At 41.8% G+C, this 25,842-nt stretch overlaps 1 protein-coding gene across 2 annotated transcripts in view; it reads left to right on the top strand.

The window, feature by feature from the left end:
* The window catches only part of PCSK5 (proprotein convertase subtilisin/kexin type 5), a 739,798-nt gene that overhangs the window by 426,128 nt on the left and 287,828 nt on the right, over positions 1-25,842 (top strand). For both annotated transcript variants that reach the window (XM_030193725.1, XM_030193726.1), the window contains exon 10: positions 11,807-11,910. In XM_030193725.1, the coding sequence (XP_030049585.1) occupies positions 11,807-11,910 (104 nt within the window). The remainder of the gene's footprint in view (positions 1-11,806; positions 11,911-25,842) is intronic.

The raw sequence follows: 25,842 nt of genomic DNA, 5'->3' as shown, positions 1-25,842 counted from the left end.
TCTGATTTACTAACAGATTTGAGCAATCTAACATTAATGAAGTCTTTATAAATGAAAGCAATATCATCTCCCCGCTTATTTTCCCTTGGTATGTGCAATAACCTATAATCATTAGAGAAAAAGGTCTTAAAATTGGATCATCATGTATGGACAACCAATTTCACTTATAAAGATGAAGCCTGGTTGACTTTCTCTAAAATGGTTCCCAGTGATATCAGCATTATTCACAATGGATCTTTCATTTACATAGAAGTAGAGAATCTGTGTATAGGAAATGGAATTAAACTGCTGCCATTGTACAGATATTAATTCTTTATTTTTTTCTAGTATGCTTTAAACATGTTTTGTTTTAAATATGCTTTACTAAAATGGCCCCAATTTGTAATAACCTCTATCAATGATTAGCAGTAGTAGTATTCATAACTCTAGAGCAATCTATTAAGGAACTATAAGGTGCTCAGGGTGGGAGTGCTCAAAAAGGACATCTAAAAGGCATAAGAAAGGCAGGACTGAGTTCTCGTCAGTCCAGAAGAGGTGCTTTGAGAGGACTTCCAGAAAAGGGAGAAATTTTCTTTGATAAGAATTTGCAGGGGAACTGTTTTTAAACTTGGGGAAGGGTAGACTTAGAATTGAATAGGTAACCTCAGGGACTTTATCTTTAAGTTACTCTGCTCATTTAGCAAAGGAGTTTAAGGAATAATTTTTCTTAGTGTATTAACAGGCATATTTTCAAAGCACTTTGGGAGGCTAAGTTCCATAGGTTTCTATGGAACTTTGGGAGGCTAAGTGCTTTGAAAATGAGCCTCAAAGTCTAGCATTTAAGGGTGATATTTTACAGTTGTTACAGTATCAATATGAAGCACAGCTAATAGGCACAGGAAGCCTCAGTTTAGACTTTAATTCTCTCCCACCCACCCCTGGCGGCATGATCTCTGATTTATAGGTCCTTGAACCAATTAGGAGGCTACAAATTTAATTATGGCATCTCTAGCAGCCAGTAATTAGCTTTTAGAAATATAGTCTACTTAGATCCATAGAGGGGAACCTACTAAGAACATTAAAATAATAATAATAAATGTTGAATATTAGCATAGCCTAGCATTAACTAGCAGTCTTAGGGGATTTTAGTTTACATATTCCCACTCTATTAGCAACTTAATTAAGAAATAACCAATAATAAGAATCAGGCAGCAGTCCAGCAGCATGACGGGGACTATTCAGTCTTTTGCACTGAATGTCACTTGTTTTATTGTCTCCCAGTTGGTGAGAATTTGTATATGTGTACTCGATGCAAAGATCTACTAGAATAGTAGACTTGGAGGAACTGAGGCAGACAGAGAGGTTTACAGATGAGGTCTACAAGGACATAATAGACAAGGCCCACCTCCAGTCTGGCAACTTCTCTGCTGCCATGGAGAAGAAAGGTCTCCTGAAGGAAGAATATCTCTGTGGAGAAGCAGGAAGGGATCCTGTAGCCAGGACCTGCCCTCCAGGGAATGCAATATCCTCTCACACCGAGAATGTGTTTTGAGGGGCTTCTGCCCATGAGGGAAAAGTTAGGATGACCGTTGTAATTGGAGATTTGATCATTAGGCATGTAGGTAGCTGGGTGGCTGGTGGACGTGAGGATCGCTTGAAGGGGCATTTTTGAAACATCCAAAAATCAAGTAGTGAAAATTATCATTTTCAAACCAGAAAAATGTCTCTCTTTTTTCTTTAAAAATTACCATTTCCGAGATGTTGTTGTGCTTAGTACATCTATCTTTTTGGTCCATTAAAAAACAAACAAACATCCAAATTCAAGCCATTGGGACGTAGGAGGAACCAACTTTCCTAGTAGACTGGCATCCCAGCAGAGCAGTGGGGCACCCTGGGGGGGGGGGGGGGGGGGGGCACTGCAGTGGACGTCATGTAAAAGGTCCTAGGTACATATCTCACCATTACCCCCTTATATTGTATGGCAAGCCCTTCAAAACCTACAAAATACCTACTTCACCCAACTATACACCACTACAATAGTCCTTATGGCTGCAGGTGTGACCTTTATGTGGATACAGTGGGTTTTTTGGGGAGCTGACACTTTCCACTACAAGTATAATAGTTGGAATGGATTATGGGCCTGGGCACCTTCTCTACAGTACACTGCACTGACCACTATGCTAGTCCAGGAACCTGCTTGCTGCTCAAATAGGACTGGCTATAACATCTGAAGCTGTCATAGAGGCTGGTATATACTGCTTCATTTACATCTTTGCAGAGTGGGAGGGGGTCAGTGATCACTGAAGGAATAAGGGGTGTCATTCCTTTATTCATGCAGTGGTCACCTGGTCATTTAGAGCACTTTTTTGTTGCTTATCCTATATAATAAAACGCACCTCCAACATTCTGAAGCTGAGAAAGTGAGGCCTTCAAGCCTTGAAGCATTCCTGCAACCTTCCGGTACTATGTGTCGTCAATTGAGGAGATGGAGCCTTACAGAGCGCACGAATGCTTCAAGGCTTGAAGGCTTCACTTTCTCACACACACACACTCACGCTCTGTCTCTCACATACACTCTCTCTCACACACTCTCTCTCTCAAACACTCTCTCTCTCACACACACACTCTGTCTCTCTCTCTCTCTCTCTCTCACTCATTCTCTCTCACATACACACTCTCTCTCAAACATACACACTCCGAGGAAAGGGGGTTATGGAACACGCTGGGGAGGAGAGGGAGGGGGGCATGGAACTCGGAGGGGAGGAGAGAGAGGGAGGGAGGGGGCCTGCACCTCGGACGGAAGGGGGGCCTGGAACTCGGAGGGGAGGAGAGGGAGGGAGGGAAGGGGGGGTCATGGAACTTGGAGCCCCGCACACACACACTCACTATCTGTCTCTCACATACACTCTCTTTCACACACTCTCTCTCACATACTCATACTCACTCTCACACACTCTCTCTCTCTCTCTTTCTCTCCGACACACACTCTGTCTGTCTCTCTCTCACTCATTCTCTCTCTATCTCACTCACACACACACTCCATCTCTCACACACACTTTCTCTCTCACAAACATACACACTCCGAGGAAAACCTTGCTAGCGCCCGTTTCATTTGTGTCAGAAACGGGCCTGTTTTACAAGTTTGTTAATAAAACACACTTCTGACAGACTTTATAGAAAACATCTAAAAATTGGTTTTGAAAATACCAAATTGGACGTTTTTGTGGGAAAAACATCCAAATGCAGATTTATGCCACTTTTTTGGATGTTTTCCTCTTTTGAAAATGAGTCCCTTGGTTGCTTGACTGCCTGGTGCTAAGGTGGCTAACCTCACATGTCACCTTGATTGGATTTTAGACGGTGCTGAGGAGAAGCCTGCTTTTCTGGTACCTGTGGGTAGCAATGACATAGGAAAATGTGGGATGGAGGTTCTGGAAGCCAAATTTAGGTTCTTAGCTAGAAAGATGAAATCCAGAACCTCCAGGGTAGCATTTTCAGAAGTGCTCCCTGTTCCACATGCAGGACGTAAGGCAGTGTGTGTGTTTCTAACTCTTCCTATTGTCTTATCTGTGCAGCAGATGTGTATTGATGTATAGGCCGGAGAAGGGGAATAAGCAGACAGAGTGGGTTAAATGGATGTCACACAGCTTGGTAATACTGGATTGTTCTGAAGAACTTACCCACTTTCCTGATGCTGGTGTTACTGTTGGCAGCAGTAAAGGCTGTGCTGTCACATTCTGTTTTGTATTTTCCAAGAAATCAGAAACAGCAGGGAGGGGGTCTGCTACTGCTTCACCACCTCTGAGGAGTACTTTTCCCTATCCTGAAGAGGATATTGAGGAAGTACCCACACTGGAAATACTCTCTAATGGTGGTGACTCAGAGGAACTTAGGAGCATCATGGTGAACCTAGAATATATAATGGAGCAAACTGACAAATTAAAGAGCAACAAGTCACTGTAAGTTGATTAGTATACACCCCAGAGTTGTGAAAGAACCTAAAAATGAAACTGCAGACCTACTGCAAGTAATCTGTAATCTAGCATTTAAATTAAATTGTGTTCTAATCATTGTTGCTGAGCAGCCCCACTATCATTACCTCTTGGATTATAATGAGATCTAGACTCTGTCTGGAACTTGTAATTAAGGTTTCTCTTCAGGTGCATAGTCTTGGAGTATTGTTAGACTCTCAACTGTCTTTTAGACTGCAATTACAAGCAGTGATTAAGAGTTCTTACTTTAAATTGCAATTGCTGGGTAAGCTGAAACCATTCATACACATGTCAGACTTTGACTGTTTTGCGATCTATATTCTTGAGCAGGACTGACTATTGCAATATTGCTAATTTAAGATTACCTGCTGTTTGTATTTGAACCCTACAGCTCATTCAAAATTCTTTTGCACCACGTTTGCTAGAAGTTTCCCGATTTGAACACATTACACCATATCTTGTTCAGCTACACTGGCTTCCTATGATCTTTCGCATTAAATTCAAATTGGTCTTGTTGGTTCGTTTAGGATTGTATCATGCTTCTTTGCTTGCGCAGTATCTTGCAGCAGCCTTATGTTCTCACAAGGAATTTATTCTCTGAGAATTCCTGTGGACTTGTTCCTGATCTGTGGTACATGAAAGGAATTTTTGCACTGAGGATTCCTATAGACTTGTTCCTGATCTGCGGCAGATGAGGCATGTGGAGACAAAGAAAAGTGCCTTTTTTGTGGCTGACCCATATGAATGGATCCACTAGCCTTTGTTGCTCAAACAGCAACAATATATTGCCTTCTTTAAGAAACTTGAAAAGTTATTTGTTTCATTTGGCTTATGCAGTGTCTTGGAATTAATGCAAGTCTGGGAGTGCCTTCTGTACTGGAATGATTTTTGAAGTTACATTGAACCTTCTTTGTTTTTTTGTGTTGATTGTTATGTTTTTTAATTATTTTCATAGTAACATAGTAGATGACGGCAGATAAAGACCTGTATGGTCCATCCAGTCTGCCCAACCAGATAAACTCATAGCATAAGTGTGATACTATCCAGCTTATAATTGAAAAAGAAAAACGCCTATATTGCGACCCAAATCAGGAGATAGACGTTTATCTCACAAAAACGAATAAAGCGGTATAATCGAAAGCCGAACTGGGACTTTTTCAACTGCACTCCGTCGTGGATGCGTACAAAGTTGATGGGGGCATGTCAAAGGCATGGTGAAGGCGGAACTGGGGCGTGGTTATCGGCCGATCAGAGATAGGCGCCTTTCGCCGATAATGGAAAAAAAATATGCGTTTTTAGCGAGAATTTAGGGCACTTTTCCTGGACCCTGTTTTTCCATGAATAGGGCCCCAAAAAGTGCCTTAAATGACCAGATGACCACAGGAGGGAGTCGGGGATGACCTCCCCTGACTCCCCCAGTGGTCACAAACCCCCTCCCACCACAAAAATATGCCGTTTCACAACTTTTTATGTTCACCCTCAAATGTCATACCCACCTCCCTGGCAACAGTATGCAGGTCACTGGAGCAGTTATTAGGGGGTGCAGTGGACGTCAGGCAGGTAGACCCAGGCCCACCCCCCCCCCCCACCTGTTACACTTGTGCTGGTAAATGGGAGCCCTCCACACTGCCCCCCAAACCCACTGTACCCACATGTAGGTGCCCCCCTTCACCCCTTAGGGCTATAGTAATTGTGTAGACTTGTGGGCGGTGGATTTTGAAGGGGATTTGGGGAGCTCAACACCCAAGGGAAGGGTGCTATGCACCTGGGAGCTCTTTTACCTTTTTTTTTTTTTTTTTTTGTAAAAGTGCCCCCTAGGGTGCCCGGTTGGTGTCCTGGCATGTGCACTACGAATCCTGGCCCCTCCCACAAACAAATGCCTTGGATTTATTCGTTTTTGAGCTGGCTCTTTCATTTTCTATTATCACTGAAAAACAAAAACGCCCAGCTCACAAATTGTCGAATAAAACATGGATGTCTATTTTTTTCGAAAATACGGTTTGGTCCGCCCCTTCACGGACCCCGTTCTCGGAGATAAACGCCCATGGAGATAGACGTTTTTGTTCAATTATGCCCCTCAATGTATACTTGATCTTGATTTGTCCTTGCTATTTTCAGGGCACAAACTGTAGAAGTCTGCCCATCTCCGGCTTTGTTCTCCAACTTCTGAATAGGACAACGCAGAACAGATCCTGACAGCCACCCAAAAAGCATATATTTACCTGCAGGAAGAATGAGCAATTTTCAAATAGCCCTTTTGTCCTTGTAAATGGCATTGTGAAATTGCCTTCATTCCCAATTAGGTTTGTGTTTTGTACTCCGCCTTGAACAAAGGTGGAATAGAAGTAATAAACTATAAACTAGATTAGTTCCTCTCCCCTCATTGTTTCTAGGACCAGCTGCTCCTTGAAGTAGTAGTTCAAGGACCAACTGCTCATTTATGGCATCTAGAAAATTTACTGCTCTATCATATCCCATTCAGAATCATGGTAATTTAAATCTCAAAACAAAGAAAGCTTGTCAAAAACTGACTCGGGAGTTAAGCAAGTTGCCACCACCAGACAACCAAGAATTTCAGCTAGAATTTCAGAAAACAAAATGTGGGGGCCAAAATGTTTCACACCCCTTTATTTCCAAATAACAGTTTATTAATAACAAATCCTTATTATCCAACTATTCTCAAATATTTTACAATCGATAATATAACCTATCCTCAATTAAAATCTTAGGGGCTACAATTGATCAGTTTTTATCCTTAGAAAGTCAAGTCTTGAATGTAGTCTCTAATTCCTTCCATATGCTTTGGAAACTAAAGAGATTGCAATCATTTTTCACAAGACCAGTCTTCCGTACCTTAACCCAATCTCTTGTTGTAACAAAAATCAGTAGTTCATTAGCACCCAACAAGTGTTTCTTGCTTTGTAACATGCTGCGTCAGGGATTTCAACTTAAGGACATAAGAATAGCCATACTTGGTCAGACCAAAGGTCCATCTAGCCCAGTATCCTGCTTCCAACAGTGGTCAATCCAGGTCACAAGTATCTGGCAGAAACCGAATTAGTAGCAACATCCCATGCTCCAAGACCAAGGCAGGCGCAGTGGCTTCCCCCATATCCATCTCAATAACAGACTGTGGTCCTTTCCCCCAGGAACTTGTCAAAATCTTTTTTTTTAATCCAGATTCACTAACCACTGTTACCACATCCTCTGGCAGTGAGTTCCAGATCTTAACTATTCTTTGAGTGAAAAGATATTTCCTCCTATTTGTTTTAAAAGTATTTCTATGTATTTCCATCAAGTGCCCCCTGGTCTTTGTACTTTCTGAAAGAGTGAAAAATCGATTCATCTCTACCCATTCTACACCACTCAGGATTTTATAGGCCTCAATCATATCCCTCCTCAGCCATCTCTTTTCTAAGCGGAAGAGCCATCACCTCTTTTACCTTTCCTCATGTGGGTGGAGTTCCATCCCCTTTATCATTTGGGTTGCTCTTCTTTGAACCTTTTCTAATTCTGCTATATCTTTTTTGAGATACAGTGACCAAAATTTAATGCATGGAGCGATACAGAGGCATTATAATATTCTTGGTTTATTTTGCATCCCTTTCCTAATAATTCCTAGCATCCTGTTTGCCATATTGGCTGCCACCACACACTGGGCAGAAGATTTCAGCGTATTGTCTACAATGACACCTAGATCTTTTTCTTGAGTGCTAACTCCTAAGGTGGACCTTAGCATGAGATAACTATGGTTCAGATTATTCTTCCCAATGTGCATCACTTTGCATTTGTCTACATTAAATTTCACCTGCCATTTGGATGCCCAATCTTCCACTTTCCTAAGGACTTCCTGCAGTGTTTCACAATCCATATATATTTTGACAACTTTTGAATAGTTTTGTGTCATCTGCAAATTTAATCACCTCACTTGTTCCGTTTTCCAGATCATTTATAAACTATTTTAAATAGCACCGGTCCCAGTACAAATCCCTGTGGCACTCATTTTTCACCCTCCTCCATTGAGAAAAATTAGCCATTTAACCCTACTCTCTGTTTCTGGCCAGTAACCAATTCCTAATCCACAGAAGGACGTTGTCTCCTATCCCATGACTTTTTAATTTTCTCAGGAGTCTCTCATGAGGAACTGTGTCAAAAGCTTTCTGATAATCCACACTATATCAACCAACTCACCTTTATCCACATGTTTATTTATGCCTTCAAAGAAATGAAGCAAATTGGTGAGGCAAGACTTCCCTTGGCTGAGCCCATGCTGACTCCGTCCCATTAAACCATGTTTGTCTGTGTTCATTAATTTTATTCTTTGTAATAGTTCCCACTATTTTGCCCAGCACTGAAGTCAGGCTTACCAGTCTGTAATTTCCCAAATCACCCCAGAACCCTTTTTAAAAATCAGCGTTACATTGGCCACCCTCCAGGTACTACAGATAATGACAGGTAATCAATGCCTGCCACCCTGCTTTAGAACTTTGGTTGTGGGATGAATAGTAACAGCTAGAATTACTAACATGCAGTACCATGCAAGCATATGCTAACACCATACACATGCGTTATATCTAACTCTGTTCTATTGCATAAAATGAGACCTGTGGGAAAATAACATGCTTTAGCCATATTAGTACACATGTTAGTAATTCTAGCTATATGTTTGATAAATCAGTATAAAGAGGGAGAGAGAGGTTCTGTCTTCAGTTTTATCTTCTTCCATTCTTCAAATAATTCATAAATTAGGTTTGGATTTGGAGAATAGGTTCCCCCCCCCCCCCCCCCCCCCAAACCAGATTCTTCAGAATATTTCAAAGTACACTTAGAGTGCAGATGTAGTTGTTGCTGGCAACAAGATGTGCATTGCTGGCATGCATGCCATGTGTTTAACGTGTCTTTGCTATAGAATTTATATTTTGTTTAAAGTCCATGATTGTTGGACTGCTAATGGTAGTATATATAGAGGCATATTTTCAAAGCACTTTGGGAGGCTAAGTTCCATATGTTTCTATGGAACTTTGGGAGGCTAAGTGCTTTGAAAATAAGCCTTATAGTAATCCAAGGATGATCAGCTTATACTAACAGAGGTTATTGTTCAGATAACTACCCTAATCACTCCCTTCTTCTTTCTTCCCTTCCTTAATCGCTACACATTACGAACTGTATCTGATATCCTGAAATGACAATGTTAACAAATCTATGTAAGCCACATTGAGCCTGCAAATAGGTGGGGGAATGTGGGATACAAATGCAGTAACTAAAATAAAATAATAAAAAATAAAATAATTTATTTGGTTAACTTCAGTAATTGACCGGATATGGTGCCTGTCTGGTTAAGTGAAGGAGAGGCATACAAGAGACAAAATAAAAATCTAACTTAGGGCCCCTTTTACTAAGCGGCAGTAAGCCCAATGCGGGCTTACTGCTCGCTATACAGGAAGTAACGCCGAGCTACCGCAGCAGCCCAGCAGTATTTCCCACCTCTAGCGCACCGTCATTTCTTGCGCTACAAAAATTTATTTATTTTTGTAGCGCCAGAGTGGACCTGGCAGTAATTGGGCAGTGCTGCACGCTGCCTGGTTACCACCGGGTTAACGTGAGAGCCCTTACTGCCACCTCAATAGGTGCTTTACTTGCCGCCTGGCCATTTCCTGTAGGAAAGCGAGACTTCCCTTTTTATCTGCTGTGGTAAAAGGGGGCCTTGACATGCATGTCAATCACACGCTGACGCCAGCACCAACCCCCTTTGCCGCAGCTTGGTAAAAGGGGCCCTTAATAGCATAAGTATTCAACACATTGGGGTAAATTCTATATTGGTTGCTAAAAATTAGGTACCAAAGAACTGGGCGCTAACCTAATATTCTATAACAGCTGAGTTGTGCACCAAATCATGTTACAGCACATGCCCACAGTTATGGCCAAACTTTAGGCATGACCGCTTAAGCCATGTCTATAGGTTACATAAGTGGTGGCCCCTAAATGAGGCAATCGGGTGTGTAAATGCAAATATTCTATAAAGTGCGCACAAGAATAGTCAATGCCCCTGACATGCCCATACCCCTCCCACATCAGCATCCCCTTTACATTTGTGTATCAGAGAAGATAGGCACATTTTTTGTACAATAGGGGCATAAGGGCCCTGTTTACTAAGCTAACGTGCCTATAATGCTGTGTACACGCGTTAATGCCTACAATATCCCTTTAGGTGCCTACACGGTTAATGCGCGCGCTAATTGTAGGCACGTTAAAAACACTAATGCACCTTAGTAAACAGGGCCCTTAGTCTGTTGCGTGTGCAGAAGAGGAGCTGTGAAAGGAATTCAAGAGAGAAAAGAGAACTTCATTGGTGAGAATTATTACCTGCTGGGAAATGGCTTTTAAACGTGGGAAAAAGCAGACTTAGAATTAAATAGGTAATCTCAGTGTCTTTATATTAACATACTCTTCTTATTTAAAAAGGCAGTTTTAGGGCATAATTTTAGCATTTAGGGGTATGTTTACTAAGGTGTGTTAGCGTTTCTAACACGCCTGTAAAATTAAGGTGCGTTAAACGCTAACGCGCCTATATATTTCAATGGGTGCCCCTTATTAAACATAGGCGTTAAAGTTTCTGCTACAGTTTCATAGACTAGCATGTGAAAATAGTGTTTTAGCAGTTTACCATAGCATCAGTGTAGAGCACAGCTGAAGATCAAAGGAAACTTCTGTTCAGTGAAAGGAAGAAAGCTTGATGAGAGGTACTGGTACTTAACAACATCTGGGAAATTATATCAAACTATTCAAAATTTTATCCACAGAGATACTTATGTATATATCCACCATTAACCCAAACTTCCTCAGATAAATTTTTAATTTTTGTAAGTATGCTCATAACAGTTTCAAGGACACATGCAGACCAAATCCGGTCCAACTACTGTCCATAATTTTTTAAAACCATTGCACACAATTTTACACCAAGTGTGTATAGCCAATAAATTCAAAGGCACTTAGCTTTTTGGGTCCCGACACATACCATGTTTCGCAACTTGGTTCTTTCAAGGAAACCTTAGATCTAGCTGCTTGGCTGCCTTATCTCCCTGAAAAGTGAATAAGCATTAATAAAACTCAAAATATTACTTAGGGCTCTGTTTACTAAGCCATGCTGTAGGCACAGAAACTTTTAGCACTCCTTAAAAATTAGCGCATGCTAGAGACATCCATAGAATATATAGGGTGTCTCTATCGTTAGTGCGCCTACAGCACAGCTTAATAAACAGGGCCCTAAATGTGTTCAAATATAATCCTTATAAGAACAAAATTTATAAGAAACAACTTTAAAATCCTTATGGCCAGTCTATGGTCATTGCCCTCTGTCAGAGGTAAGAAGCACAAGTTAGAGGGAATCACAGATGTTTGGCTTTGCAGCACAACCTCCTTGCACAAAGTATCATAACTATGTAATTAGTAATCAGATGCTGAGCACAGGAGCCTGCAACAGTTCAGAGAGAAGCCATTAGGTGTAAGTGCTTGTTTCAGAATCCTCTAGGAAAGTTATGCGTGGTCTTTTAATATCTGAGGGGCTAGAACAGGGATTCCGAATCCTCTCCTAGGAACCCCACAGCCAGTCAGGGTTTCAGGATATCTATGATAAACAGGCATGAGATAAATCTGTGTTGATTGGACATTGAGCAAATGTGGGGTTCCCAGGAGACGTTTTGGAAGCTGTGGGATAAAAACTGAATGGTTGGAGTATGGTGAGGCCTCCATTTGTTTCCTATTAGCAGGGACAGGGTTCAGAGGTCCTTTTCTTTAGTGGGCACTATAGAATGATTTGTCCTTTTTCTCTTTCACAGTCCATTCTTGACCTGGCGAGACATACAGCACATCATTGTCAGGACCTCTCGTGCAAGACATCTGAGTGCCACTGACTGGAAAACTAATGCTGCAGGATATAAGGGTAGGAATGTCATTAATCTGTCAACAGCAAGTGGAGTAAAGAGAAGTGTGAAAAGCATCAAAAACAGAAAATAGATGGACTTTTACAGTATGCTGTAGAGGGCTCTGTTTCATTAATGAACAAGTTTCCAGTGAAGGCCAGTTAAGCACTATGAAAAAAACTTTGTTGTAATTAACAAAATATACCACGAGCACTGTTCCCTATAAGCTGAGCGGTAGTCCTCCATGTACATTCCTGCCAGTGGTGGGTGCTGTTTCACTATCATGTTTTCAATACAGAGACATAGTCAAGCTTTGCAGGACTCCAGGGAACCTGCCTGTCCCTACCCATTGAAAACACGGTTTTGAAGCAGTACCCCCCCACTGGCAGCAATGCGGTTGGAGGATTCTTACTCAGCTTAGAGAGAGCAGTGACCACGGGAGGTGGTAGAGACTGGAGATGAAAATGGTAATGGAATTCAAAAGTACGTGGGATAAACATAAAGGAATCCTGTTTTGAAGGAATGGATCTGTGGAATCTTAGCGGGGATTAGGTGGTGACGCCGGTAATAGGGAAACAAAACCGGTGCTGGGCAGACTTCTACGGCCTACGCCCTGATCGTGACTGAATAGATAGGGATGGGCTGGAGTATAAATTTTAAGGGGCTTCGACGTTAGCTTCAGAACTTAGTACAAGAACAGTGCTGGGCAGACTTATATGGTCTGTGCCCTGAGAAAGGCAAGGACAGATCAAACGCGGGTATACATATAAAGTAACACATGCCATGTAAAATGAGTTTATCTTGTTGGGCAGACTGGATGGGACCGTTCAGGTCTTTATCTACCGTCATTTACTATGAGCCAGCTCAGCAGACGTTCTCTGCACTGCCAACTGAAAAGATCCCCCAGTTCAATCCTTGAATTAGGTTTTGCTGTCCCAGAGTTGACTAGGGATGTTGCAAAGGTAGTTGTCAATGGTTACACCTATTGGCTGGATACAGAGCCCATGATTACTAAGTTCTGAAAGCAGCTGGGGTGCAAGGCCTATGACTGAAGGACTGTCAGTTCTGTGGTGTATGATATGGAAATATAGAAATTAAGGGGGAAAACCCCCAGGTAGTTATGATTGAAGGATCATGGTAATAGATCCCATTGAAGCACATGGAATACAAGAACTGCCATCCTGGGTTAGAAAAGGTAATTATGCATACATAAAATTGTGATACGTACAAAAATAATAAGTTAGAGGAGAGAAGTTAAGTACCAAAAAATGAAAAGAACTACTTCAGTAAAACTGTCACTACTAATCTTAAATGACATATATAACATTGTGTGCAGAATCAAAATTTAAGGCACCTCTGGTCATACTGATACCCTCATGATCAAAAGCAAATGCCAGCGCTAGAGGCTGTTAGCACCATACTAGCGCCGGCGTTTGCTAGCCTCGCATGATCAGAGCCCTCGAGCACATGAAACAACGCACTCGAGGACGCGTAGCGCAAGTAGCATGCAAATGCATGCTAAACAGAGCATTAGGTATTCCTCCCCAATGATCAGCGGCCAGCGCGCCAACCCTACGCCAGCTCCGAGCTGGCGTTAGGGTTTGCCGATCATTGGGGAGGAATGGTGAGCCCTGTCCAGCATGCAGTTGCTTGGTGGCAGGCCCCCGTTCCCCCCCAAGGCAAATGCCAACAGGGGGCTGGAGGTCCGGTGGACCTCCAGTACCCCCCCGACGATCCCACCCCCCCCCCCCAGGTTCAGGGAGGGCTGGAGATCAAGTGGGTCTCCAGCCCCCCAAACCCCCAGAAAATGTCCATTGGCCACCGGCCAAACCCTCTCCCACCCTCCCACCCAGCGAGCGACGGGGGGGGGGGGGGGGGCTGGAGTTCCGACTCCCCCCCCCCTCCAGCGTTGGCTACCGAATTCCCTGGTGGTCCAGCAATAGTAGTAAAAGAGACCCCCCCCTCCTGGCCCCTCTACCTTGGTTGGAGGAGGGAGGTAGCCTGCCTCCCTCCTCTTCCATGGGTGACGCTGCCGCAAAATGGCAGCGCCCAACTCCGCCCAGTGCATCCTGGGATGCGCTGGGCGGGGCTACAGACCATATGATAACCATGGGATTCCTTAAGTAGCAATAACATATTAAAAATTGCAGAAAGATGTTGAATTTAATAAAACCTTTTTGAAGAAAAACAAGAAGAAAACCAATAAATACTATCAGGGCAATTCAATAACTTGTGCCTCAAGTTAGGCGCCTCAGTATCATGTGCTGAGCGCCTATTCTAAAATGGCATCTTGGTGGCAAGATTCTGTTATATAATACTAGCCCAAATTGGCATCGACATATCTATTTAAGTGCAACCACTTACACCAGGTCTATGGCTGGCATAGGTTGATGTGCCTAAATGCACTATGCAGTGTGTGTAACTTATAGTATTCTATCAGCCTTATTTTTGAAAGTGATGGGCACCCACATTTGGACCCAAATCGGGAGATGGGCGCCTTTCTCCAGTGGGCGCCCAAATCGGTATAATCGAAAGCCGATTTTGGGCGCCTCCAACTGCAATCTGTCGCGGGAACGAACAAAGTTGACGGGGCCTGTCAGAGGCGTGGTGAAGGCGGGACTGGGGTGTGTTTATCGGATGAGCAGAGATGGACTTCCTTGGCTGATAATGGAAAAAAGAAAAGCATTTTTAGGGAGAAGTTGGGTCACTTTTTCTGGACCCTTTTTTCTCACGAACAAGCCCCAAAAAGTGCCCCAACTGCCCAGATGACCACCGGAGGGAATCGGGGATGACCTCCCCTGACTCCCCCAGTGGTCACTAACCCCCTCCCACCAAAAAAAAAGAACTTTAAAAACTTTTGTTGCCAGCCTGTATGCCAGCCTCAAATGTCATACCCAGCTCCATCACAGCAGTATGCATGTCCCTGGAGCAGTTGTTAGTGGGTGCAGTGGACTTCACCCAGGTGAACCGAGGCCCATCCCCCCCCCTACCTGTTACACTTGTACTGGTAAATTGGAGCCCTCCAAACCGCCCCCAAAACCCACTGTACCCACATCTAGGTGCCCCCCTTCAGCCATAAGGGCTATGGTAATGGTGTAGATTTATGGGCAGTGGGTTGTGGGGGGATTTGAGGGGCTCAGCACCCAAAGGAAGGGAGCTATGGACTTGGGAGGTATTTTACTTTTTATTTTAAATTGTTACAAGTGCCCCCTAGGGTGCCCGGTTGGTGTCCTGGCATGTGAGGGGGACCAGTGCACTACAAATCCTGGCCCCTCCCATGACCCAATGCCTTGGATTTGTTCATTTTTGAACTGGGCGCCTTTGGTTTCCATTATCGTTGAAAAACGAAACCGCCCAGCTTAAATCCGCACAAATCCGATGCATTTGCCCGGCGCAAACCGTATTATCGAAAAAAAGGATGGGCGCCCATTTTTTTAGAAAATGTGGTCTGTCCTGCCCCTTCACGTACCCGTTCTCGGACATAGACGCCCATGGAGATGGGCGTTCGCATTCGATTATGCCCCGCCACGTGTTACATGCATAAGGTGGCACCATGCCCATAGTTCACCCATGCCCCACCCATGTGTATGCCCCATCATACTTATGTAAAAAGGAAGTGAGAAGTGGGCCAATAACTCAAGAGACCAGGACAACAGTGGTTTATTGTAGACTCATTTCAATAGGTCTCCAAGTAGTAAATACTTTTTCAGCTTTCCAGCTGACTCTCACCAAAGGTCTTTTTCAAGACCATCAGTGCATTACAAAAACTACCTTCCGGAGTTTTACTTATTCACACAGCTAACAAAGACTCCTGAGGCAGGCCTGTGGTCGAAACACAGATATGAGTTGAGTCTACAATTAACCACTATGAATATTAGCCCGTTGTCCTGGTCTCTTGAGTCGTTGGCCCACTTCCTTTTTGCTGTTGACTGCACGTGGGATTTTGGCGTTCATCCACTTCGGTGGACTTTTTCACCTCATCCATCGTACTTATGCACCATAGTACTTATGTGCTACCTTATAGAATAGCAAAACCAAAACAGGGGAAAGAGTAGGGGTGGACCAGTGGGTTCCAAAAACAAGAGGAGGCGATATAATGAAATATAAAAAAAAGCTTATTGCAACAATTTCCACCAAGAAATAAATAATAAAAGGTATGCAAATGAAGCCAACCTGAAACCTGGTGTAAATGCTGGCACCCAAGTTAGGCACACTGATCCAGTATTCTATAAGTACAAGTGCAAATTTTTGGAATGCTTTACACACCTGTTCTCCTTGCATGCCCATGTCCCCTTTCGAGAAACACTGTGGGCCTGATTCTATACATGGCACCTAAAATTAACATTCGGTAGGCAATCATGCCGAACGGTATTCTAAATACTGTGCATAAATCTACGCACAGTATTTAGAATACGCTTAGGCTTAGTTTATGTGACTAAATCTACGCGTCCATTTACGCCAACAAAAAGCTGGCATAAATCCTTGTGCGTAGATTTATGCACACCGGCCCATATTTTATAACAACGCTTGTAGATTTTGGAACGCCCATGAAATGCCCATTTCCACGCCCCCTAACCACGCCCTTTTTTATCTGCGCGCATTAGAATTTAGACGCAGTACATTACATTACCGTAAATTCTAATTTTTGCCAATTAATGTTCATTATTGTTAAGAGCTGTTAACGCTTAATGGCTTATTAAAACAATCTACGCATGTAGTTATAGAATACACCTAGATTTATGCACATAACAGCGTATAACTCTAGGCGCACTATATAGAATCCAGGGGTATGGGAGTTAGACACGCTGCCATATAGACTTGCATGCAGCCAGATGCGCATGCAAATATTAATGAATGCCAATTAACATCAGTAATTGGTTGTTGTCATTGAGCTTGTTGAGCAATTAATTTGCAAATCTGGGCACCATATGTAGTATTTGAGGGTTAGTGTGTAAATGCAAGTAGGCATGCAGAGGGAGATGCACGGGGGTGGGGGGTATAAGCAAGGCAAACATTTACATGTGTAGGTTATAGAATACAGTAATTTACGCGCAAAAGTGTTGCATTTAGGCATGTGCATTTCTGCCTGTTATTGGCGTGGCATAAGTGGGCGCACTGAAATGTTAATGTATAAATGCTGACTTACACTGGTATTCTATAACAGAATCCGGGTGCCCACATGTCGTTATATAATTTTCACAAAACATGCAAACAAAACCCTGATATAATAATTTATCGAACATCAGCAGTGTTGCTTCTCGGCTTTACACTTCTCTGCCATTCAGTCTTGCAAACTCTAATCGTCACTGGTCCAATCAGTTGTTTTTAATCACTCATTTAGCAACTTAAATTCTTCATATTTCTTAATTCAAATAAAAACAAATTAATAAGTACTCATCTTTAAGATCTTCTAATGAATCGGCTAGGGGATCACTTTCTGATATTGGCCATGTTTCACTATTGTTGTATCAAGAAATTCCCCTTTTATAAATAAAATACCCTGAGAAAGATTGCTGAATTTAATAGTGTTTGTTATAGAATTTGCTGCAATTTGGCACCTACATTTTGGTGCACTTTATAGAATTGACCCTTATAGTGTAGAGATGGTCTATAAAGATACTCAGAGACGCTGTCTGAATAATGCCTCTGAACATCTCAGCGAGCAGCATAGAAAATTACAGCAGATAGACCATCAGGCTTATTTTCAAAAGAGAAGGGCGCCCATCTTTCGACACAAATCGCAAGATGGGCGTGCTTCTCACAGGGTCGCCCAAATCGGCATAATCGAAAGCCGATTTTGGGCGTCCTTAACTGCTTTCCGTCGCAGGGACAACCAAAGTTCACGGGGGCGTGTCGGAGGCGTAGTGAAGGCGGGACTGGGGCGTGCCTAACACATGGGTGTCCTTGACTGATAATGGAAAAAAGAAGGGCGTCCCTGACAAACACTTGGACGACTTTACCTGGTCCTTTTTTCTTACGACCAAGCCCTAAATCACCACCGGAAATATTTCTATATATTTCTGCTATTTTTTCTTGAGCTCCAACTGCCTTTCTTAGTACATGAGAGTATTCATCTCACCATACAGTTCACAGAGTGATCAGTTGAGACTGATATCTCTAGATCAATGCTGTTCTGATGTTTTTCGTAGTGTACTTTCTTGGTTTACATATAGGCTGTGTAGCATGAAGGTAGCAGTACATTATCTCTCCTTTTTTTCTGCAGAAGTCCACTTCATTAGTGGCTGTGTGGATTATTACATAACAGCACTAAAAATGGAAAGGGGACTTAGATATTGGGTTAAGTATTGACTTCATAAGAATCAAATAGGAAAATGGAAAATGTCTGAAATGGCCTAACAGTGGAAGTAGTGAAGACTACCATTGTGCAAATTGTAGACATGCTTGGGACAGATGGAAAGGGCAGTGATGGTGGGGATCAAGCCGTCAGGTAAAAAAGAAACAAAAACATTGGAGGGAGTGGGGAGCTGGTGTTGGTTTGCATATGGGAGTTTGTATATTATTCAACCCAGAAGGGCAGAAAACTAGGGAGAGACTCAACCATGCAGACTAGATGGGCCAATTTGTCTTTATCTGCCGGCATTTACTTGTGAATTATCCCTGAAAGATGGTTGCCGCCATCTGATTCTGTCTGAAGGTGACACTGATGGTGCTTCTTTTTCCACAGAAGATGCTTCCCATAGACATTAATCAACTAAAGGTGACCCCATAGGTGCTGTGACAGGTCACTAAACACAGAAGAATGAGAAAACTTGCATCAGATTGATCTTATGATTAACTTTTGTGTTTTAAACATGTAGCACTTTGAAGACACACACTACATACATAAATATAGTTTGGAGGTTTCAAAGAGGGAAAAGTTTTTAAGAAGGATCAGTCATGTTTTCCTAAATGGACGGAAAACAAAAACTCTGTTAAACCTTGGACATTACTCAGGTATTAGTATCTCTTTTTGACCAAGCATGTATGTTGCTGCAGAGACTCTTCAGGTGTCCAGGCTATGCCCTTCCATCTTTACTACTAATGGTGTCAGTTGTCTGGGAGCAGAAAACTCTTCATACTAGTTGGAGGAACCTAGTCCAGTGGCTCTTCAAAATAATTACAACAGAAATAAAAATTAAACTGTAGATGTTCCTGAAAGACCTGCAAACTCCCAGTCACGCCATCAGAGGGATACCCCCGCCTCCTCTCCTGGCTTTGTAGGTTTAGAAGCCAGCAAGCAATCATGGCTTGTAATCAGTGAAGGGGCATTAATTGCAGAGACTTGGAAAAAAAACCCAAGATTTAACCTTTTCTTTTTTTTAAAGGGGGTGGTCTAGTACTTTGGTCAAGTTTGTAATTTTTCTTTTGACTAAATACTTATTTAGTCTTGGGAAATGACGGGGGCTGTCTCTCTACCTGCAGCTGCTGGCCAAACCCACTTGAACAGAGCCTTTGAAGTGCAGGTGGTACAGACAGCCACATTATCAGCTGTCTGAAGGCTTTCTCCATGGGAGGGTTTAGCAGCAGCACTGGCTGCTGGCCTGTTTGATGTTCTGGCTGCAGTTGTTTTTCTCGGGATAAGTACGGTGGTCTTTCTTCCTTTTCTCCTCCCCTGTTTTCTCTGGGCAAATGGTTTAAAATTTTGTAGATGCACAAAGTAATTTCAAATTGTTTCCATCAGAAACCATTCGTAGTCACATGTAGACTGCTTCTTTAAAGGAATATGATCAAATGATCACATATTTGAGACATTCTCCTCAAAAGGTGGAGAAATTGCTTTCAGGATTCCCACTTTAATACATGATATAGAAATAGGAGGGGGGATGGTAGCCCCAGAGGATGTTACTTAAATAATTTTGGAAAAAGGATAAAGTAAGGGTTCTGGTGGGTTGAAGAGGAAAAATGCCACAAAGCATTTGCTGGAATGACAACCAAGACTAAACACTCAAAAGTGTTAGAAAATGTGCAAAGCCACACAAATCTGTTCTATAAAAACACCTTTATTTGATGCATTTCCTGAAATGAAGTATGTACAGGGGAAAAAAAAAGTGGGTAAATAGACAAAGTCAAAATGAAAGTCTTTATCTTAGTCCTTAAGACCCGAATAAGTTTCTCTGTTAAACTAACTGCACTGGCTCCCAATCAAAGAATGTATCCCCTTCAAAATCTGCACCCTGGTCCACAAGATCATCTACGGCGTAGTCCCAGGTTACATGCTAGACCTTATAGATCTACCAACCAGAAATAGAACCGGATCATCACGATCACACATGAGCCTTCACTACCCAAATTGCAAAGGTCTCAAATACAAAGTAACCCATGCATCCAACTTCTCCTACATAAGCACACAACTATGGAACGGACTACCAAAAGCCGTGAAAACAACCCACGACCACCTAAACTTCAGGAAATCACTAAAAACCTATATGTTCAAAAAGATGTACCCTATCGACCCAACTTAAATGCCTCAACTCAGCAACACAGCAAAACCAAAGATCGTACTGAACATTATATAACCCCCCTTTTTCTGACCCTATTGTGCCTGAAACATACCTACCTTATCTGACCTTCACATTACACTGTATTTATCTACCTTATTCAACCTCAACATTACATTGTATTTGTTCCTCTACTGGACTAGGTGAACGCCTTACGGTACTATGTAAGCCACATTGAGCCTGCAAATAGGTGGGAAAATGTGGGATACAAATGCAATAAATAAATAAATAAACTATTCTCAAATTCTCTCCTGGGGTCCTGGTAGGACTCCTCTTCGACTTCTCTTCAGGGTCCAGTTGGGGTATCCCATATTCCTCAAAACAGTCTGGAAAAACATACTGAGGAAGCAGTACTTCAAAAATCCAAGTTAATTAAACAGCTCTGCGGCTGACAGCTCATAATTACACAGTCCATTGCACACAATATCAATAGTACATTGATTCCTCTTCAGATCTCTGCAGATATAAGGGTCACTTTTAACCCCCAGCTTTCCTTTACTGCTCAAATCCCCTCATTATTACATCTTCCTTTTTTGGCTTTGGGGATAATTTCAGCTCATAGATCACCTATTGACAGAAAATCCCTTGTCTTATTACTCCATATTTTTATTATTTCTCAATTTGATCATTGTTACATTCTTTACAATGATCTACCAAACTGTGCTCTTAGGAAACGTCAAACAGTGCAGAATACAGCCATATACCCCTTGAAGATAAGCATGCCATACTGGGATAGACCAAAAGTCCATGAAGCCCAGTATCCTGTTTCCAACAGTGGCCAATCCAGGTCATAAGTACCTGGTAAGAACCCAGAACAGTAAAACAGATTTTATGCTGCTTATCTTAGAAACAAGTAGTGGATTTTCCCAAATCCATCTTAATAATGGCTTATGGACTTTTAGGAAATTATCCAAACCTTTTTTAAACCTTGCTAAGCTAACTGCTTTTACCACATTCTCTGGCAACGACTTGAGTAAAGAAATATTTTCTCCAATTTGTTTTAAATTTACTACTTAGTAGCTTCATTGCCCCCTAGTCCTAGTATTTTTGGAAAGAGTAAACAAGCAATTCACTCTACCCGTTCCACTCCATTCAGTATTTTATAGACCTCTAATCTAATCCAGAAAATGTATATACCACAGAATCCAAATGGTCCTAAGTAGTTTACAAAGTAACAAAAGCTTTACAAAGTAAATACAGCTTGCATACAATAATTTGAATATTAAAGAAAATAAAATAAAATAACTCAGTTAAGAATTCTTTAAAAGAAGATAGGTCATCAGTATTTTCCTAAAAGAACTATCACACCTAAATTCAGTGAGTAATGCATTCCAAAGAGACACAGAAAAAGATGCTTTCCAATATTTACTGTACTTTAGACCAGCAAGGGAAGGAAAATATAACATACAATGATCCCTGGAATGACGGTATTTGCAAAAGAAAAAAAAACAGAATTAAGATGACTAATCAAGGAATCTGGAGCTAAACCACAGATAGCTTTATGTATAAAGCATAAAGCCTTAAGCCTTACTCTCGCAGACACAGGGAGCCGACAGAAGGCTCGCAGCAATGGAGTGATTCTTGTATATTTGGAGCAGCAAAAAAATCATCCTTATGGCTGTGTTTTCCAATAATTGTAGTCTGCACATTAACTTCTGAGGAAGAGCAAATAATAAAGAATGACAATAATCCAAGCCAGGCAATATTATTGCATGAACAATTAAGGCAAAATCTTTCTCATGAAAGTGAGAATGGATGTATTGCAATTGTTTGACTTTAAAAAATACTTTCTTAATCAAGTTGTTAACATGGATTTCAAAAGTCATAGTTGAATCGAGAAATACTCCTAACACTCAGGATTGTTAAGATATTGGCAGGATTATGCTATTCGATAAAGTTAGCGAATCAGGAATATCAATCAAACAAATACCAAACCAGATGATATTAGTTTTATCTGCGTTCGATTTTAATAAGTGTTCCTGAGCCCAAGACCTTACCTTAATGATGCAAGAATCAATTACAGAATAAACTAATCAGCAATCTGAATACACTGGTGCCAGCACAAAGATATCATCAGCATAAGAAAATAAAGACACTTCATTAGGCAAGGAAATAGTTCCTAAGTTGTACATAAATAGGTTAAATAGTAAGGGAGATAGGGGGGATCCCTGAGGAACACTACAGACAGGTTTCTAAATTTCATATCGTATCTCCCGTCAACCGTCTCTTCTTCAAGCTGAAGAGCCCTAGTCACTTTAGCCTTTCCTCATATGGAAGTCGTCCCATCCCCTTTATCATTTTCGTTGCCCTTCTCTGTACTTTTTCTAATTCCACTATACTTTTTAAGATGAGATGACCAGAATTGCACACAGTATTCGAGGTGTGGTCACACCATGGAGCTATACAAAGGCATTATAACATTCTCATTTTTGTTTTCCATTCAAGTATTGTATGAAATTAAACTAAAAAGGTTGATAAGTACTGAAAATGGCATTTCCCTGGACTGTTAAAGTGAAAAATCCAAAAAGTACACCTTCTTGGGAGATACCAAACAAGATAAAAATCACTTTCCAACCCAACAGGAAAAAAGATCAGGAATATCTCAAATGTACTTCTTCACAAAATCACACCTCACTTGTGGGGTCCTTTTACCAAGCTGCAGTAAAAAGGGCCTTGCATTAGCGGTGGGGGGGCATTTTTGCCATGCGCCAGGGCCACAGTGGGTAAAAAGCACCTAAAAAAAGACATAGCCATGTGGTAAGATTATTCTTAGTATGTGGCCATGTGGGGGGGAGGGGCACTTACTGCCACCCATTGAGGTGGTGATAAGGGCTCCTGCAGTAACCCAGTAGTAACCAGGCAGTTCATGGCGCTGGCCGATTACCTCGGGTTAATGGTGCACTAGAAATTACAGAATTATTTTCCATAGCGCCAGAAATGGCACATGCTCAAGACAGAACTACTGCTGGCGGCCATGTTGGACTGGCAGTAGTTCCGGGTTCCTGCGTGGCCACCCTTTAGTAAAAGGGCCCCTGTATGCTTAGGATACACAAGGACACCGGTCCCTCACAAATAGAATGGCACTTACCAGAGTTGAGATGAGATATATTCAGTTGGTTCCACTTACTTCTTGTGGAGTACTCAACAATCTCTTTTGCAGCTGAACTTCCCTAGGACTAGTGTCAGGGAGTGTTTTTGCTGAGGACTGAGGCCCTTTTTACCACAGCAGGTAAAAAGGCAGAAAAAAGACATGGCCATGCAAGGGTGGGGGGAGCACTTACTGCTGCCCATTGAGGTGGTGTTAAGGGCTTCCGTGCTAATTTGGCAGTAGCTGGATAGCGCGCAGTGCTGCCTGATTACCGCTGGGTTAGTGCTGCACTACAAAATACCAGCCGATTTTTCCTAGCACAGGAAGTGGTGCACACTGGGCCTGGAACTACCACCAGAGCCCACATTGGTCGGTGGTAGCTGCAGATTAGCTTGCAGTAAGCCCACATTGAGCTTAACTTTGCTTTGTAAAAGGGCACCTTAAAGTTAAGGAAGGGCTAAGTTCTCTTTCATAACTTGTATAGCAGTTTTATTTAAAGATAAATTACAGGTTAGGCATTCTTTACACACTCATTTACATAAATGTATTTTCTCTTGGGATCTAATGTGAGAAGAATATGCATCAAGATAACTATTGGTTTAAATCCTGAATTATTAGATGTTTTGAATCGGTGTAAACTCACTGCAAATTGCAAGTGTGATGGGGCTGTTGCTTCTCTCTGTTGCTGTATTTCTCTTGAGTTTCTGGAGATGGTTCTGCAGTGATGCTCTCTTGTAGTTTCTAGAGATTAAGTTTTCCTTGCTTGAGGGGATGGGTGTAGAAAAAGAGTGAGCACAGTTTTGCCCTTCTTCCAGGTGACAAGTAGAGAACACCCCACACAGTGATGGGAATGAATCTTTTATACTTTTCTTATTGACATTGTGGTTTTATGCCTCATATTATTGAGTGAACTCCGAGTCCACAGTGTGTTCACTTCAGGTAGAATAACTTTAGCTGTCTCATTAGATCGCACAGTACCTTTCGATCTGGCAGTTGTCTCTTAAACAGACAAGCTTCTTTTAGTTTGTCAAGTTTTGCCTTGATTCTCTTCTTCTTAACTGCACATTTAAGGTCATCCCCCATTCATCTGCCTTCTTTGTTCATGGCTTACTGTGTGGGATCTCACAACATTCAGTTTTATCACCATTACATTTTAACATCTACTTTAGTCCACTAGTCACAGTTATTCGGGACTTATTTTACTCTTTCATCATACTAATGCATTCTGGCCAGATTTTTCACCACTTGAACACTAACTCAAATTTCCAATTAGCTCATAGAGAATTTATTAGTACTTAATCCATCCAAAATGATTGCATCTACTCCTGTCGTATATCCCTTTCCCCAGTCTTATTGGGGTCACCAATATAATTGGTGGATTCCTTCAAATACTTCAGTGTTATTTTTGATCAATAAATATCATTCAATTGAATGCTCTTTAGCAGTTTAGATGACTGTGTAGCCTGTTGGATGGAGCTGATCATAAATTATCCTTCATGCTGCTGTTTCATCACAATTAAACTACTGCAATGTGATATTTGCCAGCTTTCCACAAGAATCCTTTACATGTCTTCAAGCTGTTAAATACAGCTATTAATATTTCTCTACCATGCATGAAAATATGACCATATTTCTACTCTACTTTTTCAATACCATTGGCTTCCTGTCTGTTTTTGTTTTCAATTTGAGATTCTTACTCTAGTATATAAAGCACTCCATACTGACACCTCACTATCTTGTCTGTGAGCTATTTAAGCTTCTCCACTGAATTTCTTCTATCCATTCCTTTCTCCTCACAGGCTAATTTAGATTCAGCACATCAGTCTGCATTTTTCTTTCTGGCTCCAACATTATGGAATTCATTGTTAACTGTTCTACATCTGATTTCTCATACCCAAAGTTCAAAGCAGGTCTCAAAGCCCACCTGTTCCCTAGGGTCTTTCCATCGAACTGGTAGGCCACAGTTGTTTTACTAGGTCAGATAACACTCCTAGCTTTCTCTAGTTTTCTCTTGCCTTGTCCCTTAGAAAGCTATATGTTTATGCTTTTCCTTAGCTAATCTGCTTTCCTATTTGATCATGGTTTTCCTCTCTCACTGATGTTTTAGACCGTAAACCACTTTGCAGTGGCAACACTAAACATGGTACAGTGAGCCTTTGTTAAACAAACACTTTGGGGAAGAGCTTTAATTAATTTATGCAAAACTGAGGGGGTCTTTTACAAAGGCATGCTAGCATTTTTAGTGTGCACTAAATGCTAGAGATGCCCATATAGTCCTATGGGCATCTCTACCATTTAGCATGCATTAAAAAATGCTACCACGCCTTTATAAAAGACCCTCTTAGTTCTTTTTCCTGTTTTCACCC

This window comes from Microcaecilia unicolor, chromosome 2 (assembly GCF_901765095.1).
Source record: "Microcaecilia unicolor chromosome 2, aMicUni1.1, whole genome shotgun sequence".
In the NCBI taxonomy this organism is placed as follows: domain Eukaryota; kingdom Metazoa; phylum Chordata; class Amphibia; order Gymnophiona; family Siphonopidae; genus Microcaecilia; species Microcaecilia unicolor.
Note: the sequence above shows the minus strand (reverse complement) of the source record. Positions and strands in the feature narration are given on the sequence as shown.